Below are 6,467 nucleotides of genomic sequence, written 5' to 3' on the forward strand. Positions count from 1 at the left end.
AACACAATGTAGTAACACATATGCCATCACCCCAGCATTTAATGATGGAGGCAGGACAACCAGGAAACTGAGGTTTCCAGGCTATTCTGGGATATATGAGAAATCTGTCTAAAAATAAAATAAAATAAAATACATAGACAGACAGCAAGATATCTGGAATGGAGGAAGTGATCTCCAGCTTCTCTCTAGGCAAATAAAGCCCATATTCTTGATAATACATTATATTTCATTTCATATTCATGACAAATGACTGAAAAAAATAACACCTTCAGTTCAACTGAAAATGATTCCCCTATGTCTACATCAAATGAAAATCTGAACGTTCTAAGACCAAAACTGAAAAAGCAAATTCTAAATAACTTTTACATTTACTTATTCTGAATATGAGGATGGGGACATGGGGGCATAGGAAGTGCACAGAACAAATGTAGAAGTCAGAGGACAACTACTGACAACAGCTACCTAACATAAGGAATGACCTCTGGATACAAAATGCCACAAACAATGATGAACTGGATTACAAACAGTCTCTAGTATGAATCAAGACATCTTGTACACTAAACCTAGTGCTAAAGTTCTCTGTTCACCTAATAATTTGACCTTCACAATAGATATGGAAAGTCCAGGGGAAAAAACCTTTCCCTGTGAAAGTATCAGCCTAGCAACAGCCTCTGCTTGTCTCATGCGTTTATATAATGAAATTATAGCCTTTGGTACCTCACGGAACTCTCCTATGAACTTAAGCACTTCATTTACCATTATTTTTTAAAAGACATAATCTCATATTTTTAAGAACAAGAATAGATAAACATACTCAAAGATTGCTTCTCTTTTTAAGTGTTCAAAGCTACCAAGAGCTCTTCACTAGATCTGCACACTATCCCTGGTAAGGCTTCCTGTGGACACTTGCCTTTAACATCAAACTCATTTTTTACATAGAAGCCAGTGTAACTTTTTTTTTCAAACAATGTCTCAACACAGCAAAAGAACAGGACAAGGAAACATCTACTACTACAACATCTTTCTTCCCAATTTTAATAGTTAATATTGATTGTTGACTTGACAGAAGTCACCTAAGAGCCAGATCTAGATTGTATGACAGAGATGTGAACATCCTAAGTGTGGGCTAAGATTCCAAACTATATTAAAAAGTAGAAAGAAAAAAAAAAACCAAATTGAACAAAAGTATTCATCTCTTCCAGCTTCCAGAGTATAGAGGTAATATGACCAGCTGCCTCACGTCCCTGCCACTATAAGGAACTGTATTCTAAAACTGTCAAAATAAATCATTCCTTCCTGAAATTGTTTTGTCAAACTAATCCATCTACTTTAAAGACCATCCTCGTTTCTCACTGCAGGTAGAATAAACCCCTGATGCACAACCTCAGTAGGATGTAATCCCAGCATTTAGCAAAAACCTGTCTTAAAAAAAATTAATCGAGTGAGTTGCAAAAATGATTCAGCAGCTGAGAGCACTTGCTGCTCAATCATGGGGATCATAATTCAAATCTGAGTAATCCTACTGGGTGGGTGACAATACCAGTAAACCTAGTTCTAAATGATTCAAAGCCCTTTTATACACTTCATAAGCATGTATGTGCAGGTGTACACACACACACGCATGCACATGCACACACGCACATACATCATCGATGAGTGGAGGGGCAGAGAGGACAACCTAGGATGTTTTTCCTTAACTCTTAACTCCTACTCTTTTGACACAGGTCTCTGTGGTGATTTGAATAGTAATGCCACCCACAGACTTATATGTTTGAATGTTTGACCCATAGGATGGGAATGTGGCCTTGTTGGAATAGGTTGGTCTTGATGGAGGAAGTGTGTCACTGTGGGGGAGTACATTGAGATTTTCAAGTCCAGGCTCAATGGCTCACAGTTCTCTTCCTGCTTCTTGCTGAAGAAGATGTAGAACTCTCACCTCCTTCTCCAGCACCATAACAGCCTGCTCACCATGCTTCTAGCTATGAAGATAATGAACTAAACCTCAGAAACTATAAGCCAGGCCCAATTAAATGTTTTCTTTATAGGAGCTGTCATGGTGTCTCTTCACATTTTCTTTATAGGAGCTGTCATGGTGTCTCTTCACAGCAATAAATGCTAAGACAGTCTCTTTACCACCTTCTATGCCAGGCTAGCCATGAGTCTTCATTTGCCACTGCCACTGGAGGGCTGGGATTACAATAGATATGCTGCTATTGGCTGCAGATTTAAAGTGGTTTTGGAGACTGAATTTAAGTCTTCACACGTTTGGTAGCAAATATTTTACCTCCTGAGTATGTCTCTAATCTGGATTCTTTCACCCTAATTTTTTGCTTGTTTGTTTGCTTGGTTGGTCGGTTTGGTTTTTTTGAAACAAGATTTCTGTGTAGCCTTGGGTGTCCTAGAACTCACTCTAAAGACCAGGCTGTCCTCAAACTCAAGAGATCCGCCTGCCTCTGCCTCCCAAGTGCTGAGATTATAGACATTTGGCACCACTGCCCAGCTCTATCCTATCTGCATGCCTTCCAAGACTACTACACAGCAGGCATTTCACACACAAAGAAAACTAAATAACTAAGATCTGGTGAAAACAGCTCAGTGGTAAGCATGCTTGTTACAGCCTGGTATGGTAATATACACCTTTAATCCCAGAACTCAGGAGGCAGAGGCCAGCCCGGTCTACAGAGAAAGTTCCAGGACAGCCAGGGCTACATATAGAAACCCTGTCTTGAAAAAAACAAAACAAAAACAAATAACTACTGATAACCAACATTGTTCCCTGGAACCCGCATCAGGGTAAAAGCAGAAAATCAACTCTAAAGCTGGCCTCTGGCCTCCAGAGATGGGGTGTGCAATCTATATATCTTCACATGTCACAGGCATCACACACAAATAATGGGTTTTTCTTTTTTTTCAAAAATAGGTCAAAAGGCAAATTGATAGAGACTGTGATTGCCTAGGGCAACAGTGATACCAGGAAACTGGAAATGACCATTTTAAATATATAGTTTCTATATGTGATATCCACACAGAATTTGATAGTGGTGACACCTATAAAGCTAGTTGAATAAACAATAAACAAATACTACTGAATTACAAACTGTAGATTGAGGATATTGTATCTTGTGTTAAGTTACACAGATTGTTGTTGTTTTAATGTGAGACGGGCATAGTTGCTAAGGCCTATAATCCCAGCATTCAGGAGGCTGAAGAGAGAAGATGACCATGACTCAAGACAATGAAAGAACTTATCTCAAAACCAAAAAAGAAGAGGGGGGGGGGATTATAGAACACAGTCTAGTATAATTAAGTGTTCCAGGTGGATGAATAAGAATAGCAGACATATTACACTGAAATAATCAAAAACTAATAACATAATTCCAAAGTCAAATGATACTTTTCAAGACAGTCTGAATATAATCACCTTGGCAAGACCTGCTCGGTGGGCTCCTTTAGATTCCATGTATGCGAGGTATTTGTTGAACTCCCGAAACTCCTCCATGGAAGGTCTGAAGGTCATTATCTTACAGCTGGGATTTGGGGGACTCTCCACCTCTGCCACCTCCATGATGGCTACAGATGTTTCTGCAAAGAAAAAGTGGCTATCAACAATGGACTAACTCCTGGAAAAAGAGGCCTCAGGGGGCTCCCTAACATGCTCCTATTCTGCACACAGAATCACTGATGTGACTGTAAAACTGACCTCCAAAAAACCTTTCCAAGTAAAAATGAATTTTTTAGAAGTACCGTCTACCACAGTGATAAGTTATTTCTCCACTGGTGGAAATGAGCCAATTCAAGCCAAATTTGATTATAATAAAGGCAGGTTTATTGGGAAGCTGTTGTCAGGCAAGTTCACTGGCCCCAAGGGGAAAGTGAGGTGGAGAGAGAGTCCACACAGAAAGCAGAGAAGAGGAGAGGAAGAGGAACACACACATAAACAAACACACACACACACACACAACCCAGAGAGTGAGACAGAGACAGACAGAGACAGACAGAGACAGACAGAGAGACTGAGAAAGAGAGACAGAGAGACAGAGAGAGACACCAAGGAGGAGCCTCTGAAGGCAGCCTAGTCACTGGGCTGGGAAGTCCAGGGTTGGGGACAGGGTATACGAGGGAAGAACTGCTGGGACAACCTGGGAGTCAGGTCTGCTTTGATATGTAAAATATGCATCTTAATCCCTTGTCCTAGTGTCTTCAAACTAACACACAGTCCCAAGTCCTCAAATAAGCACACATGTACTGGTCCACTATCTCACATATGCACATATATAAAGGCCTAGCATATACACTGCATGAAAGATGTTCAATATCTCTAGCACAGAGCTGAAGTGTGCTTCCAGTTTTTTATAAGATGTTTTTCTATAATAATTTAAAAACCAATCCCAGCACTTGGGAGGCAGAGGCAGGCGGATTTCTGAGTTCGAGAGTTCGAGGCTAGCCTGGTCTACAGAGTGAGTTCCAGGACAGCCAAGGCTACACAGAGAAACCCTGTCTTGGAAAAAAAAAAAAGTTTAAAAACCAATCACATGAAAAAACCACCAGAAGCTAAGCTAATCTACTGACGACAGAAACAGTACCATAACATCAATACAGGAGGAGCTCACTCAGCTGGCAAGAGCTGTGCAAAACTGAAGTTCAGAATTCAAAGTCCTCGTAAAAGGCCCAGCCCATGGCCATGTTTTGTAACCCTAGCATTGTGGGAGGAGGCAGAGACAGAAGGATCACTGGGATTTGCTGCCCTCCAGCCTAGCTCCAGGTTCAACAAACGGAGTAAGATAGACCATGATACAAGACACCTGCTGTCCTCCTCCCTAGTCCCTTTCTTTGCATAGTAACATGAACTCCTACAAAAACCACATACACATATATACATAACACACACACAATAAAAAATAATTAATTTTTAAAAACTCTCATTCCATATCAAATCTGGCCCTAGCAAAACAATCAGTAACTCAGCTCAGGCACCCATAGGATATGGAACCCTCTCCCCTAGTTATCTTAATTAAAGGATAATCAAATCCTTCATATAAACTGGCTCACTATTTGCACATATCCTACACACGTCTTCCTCTATTCTTTAAATCTAAATTACTTATACCATCTAATACGATGTAAAGGCTCAGCCAATAATTGATGTTATATTGTTTAGGGAATGTCTTACTTAGGATTACTATTGCTGTTGTATTTCTATCAACAAAGCAACTTGGGGAGGAAAGGGTTTATTTGGCTAACACTTCTATATCATAGCTCATAATCAAGGAAGTCAGGATACAAACTCAAATAGGGCAGGAACCTGAGGCAAGAGCTGATGGATCAGCAGAGGCCATAGAGGAGTGCTGCTGACTGGCTTATTCATCGTGGCTCATTCAGCCTGCTTTTTTATAGAATTCAGGACAACCAGCTCAGGGATGGCAACATCCACAATGGGCTGGGCCATCCACCATCAGTCACTAATTAAGAAAATGTCCTACAGGCTTGGTAACAGTCATGGAAGAATTTTGTTAATTGAGGTCCCTCCTTTCAAATGACTTTAGCTTGTGTCCAGTTGATATAAAAGTATCCAGCACAGGGAATAAAATATGGTGGTACAATTTTTCTTTTTCTTTTTTTTTAATTTTTTTATTTTTTACATGCCAATTTTTCTTTTTGAGACTTCTGATACAGCCATGACTATCCTTGAACTTTTTATGTAGTTGAGGAAGACCTTGAACTTCTGATCCATATGCCTATACTTTCTACATGGGAGGTTTGTGCTACTGAAAATCAAACTCAAAGCCTCTAGGCAACTATTCTTATCAGCTAAGCTACATCCTTAACCAGATGCAATTTGTTGTAAGCCCTTGGTTGTTTCAATTCATCAACCCAAAAAAAAAAAAAACCTCAAATACAGAAAGTACTAACTGTACTTTACCCTCCAACAGTACTGAAACCAAGTTTCTCAAACAAGTTAAGCTCTTTGTGACTTTACATATTCTTTCCCTTGGAGCAACCTCTGCACACTTTCTACCTTTGAGTTCCCTACCATCTGTCCAATACAGAACTCAATGAGGCACCCTGTGGTCTGTGCTCTATCTCCTTGTCTACACCCATATTATAGACAGCAAGTTGTTTCTCCCAATGCTGGCACATCCTACTAGCCATTGAGTTATCAAACACTGAAAAAAAAAAAGACAGACAGATTGACATATAGTCTTCCTCACATCTGCTCTAATAATAATATTAAATACAATAATTATTGCAATAATATATGTAGTAATAATAAAGAAGTCTTGGCCAGGTATGCACATCTTTAATCCCAGCACTTGGGAGGCAGGTGGATTTCTATGAGTTTAAGGACAGCCTGGTCTACAGATCAAGTTCCAGGACAACAAAGAAACCCTGTTTCGAAAGAAAACAAGAAAGAGAGAGAGAGAGAGAGAGAGAGAGAGAGAGAGAGAGAGAGAGAGAGAGAGAGAGAG

At 39.9% G+C, this 6,467-nt stretch overlaps 1 protein-coding gene across 2 annotated transcripts in view; it reads right to left on the reverse strand.

Moving 5' to 3' along the window:
- Kdm4c (lysine demethylase 4C) overlaps positions 1–6,467 on the reverse strand; it is a 171,482-nt gene that overhangs the window by 154,578 nt on the left and 10,437 nt on the right. For both annotated transcript variants that reach the window (XM_028754608.1, XM_028754609.1), the window contains exon 2: positions 3,422–3,582. In XM_028754608.1, the coding sequence (XP_028610441.1) occupies positions 3,422–3,565 (144 nt within the window). In that variant the 5' untranslated portion in view covers positions 3,566–3,582. The remainder of the gene's footprint in view (positions 1–3,421; positions 3,583–6,467) is intronic.

The sequence above is a fragment of the Grammomys surdaster genome, unplaced genomic scaffold (assembly GCF_004785775.1).
Source record: "Grammomys surdaster isolate TR1022 unplaced genomic scaffold, NIH_TR_1.0 126029, whole genome shotgun sequence".
NCBI classification, from domain to species: domain Eukaryota; kingdom Metazoa; phylum Chordata; class Mammalia; order Rodentia; family Muridae; genus Grammomys; species Grammomys surdaster.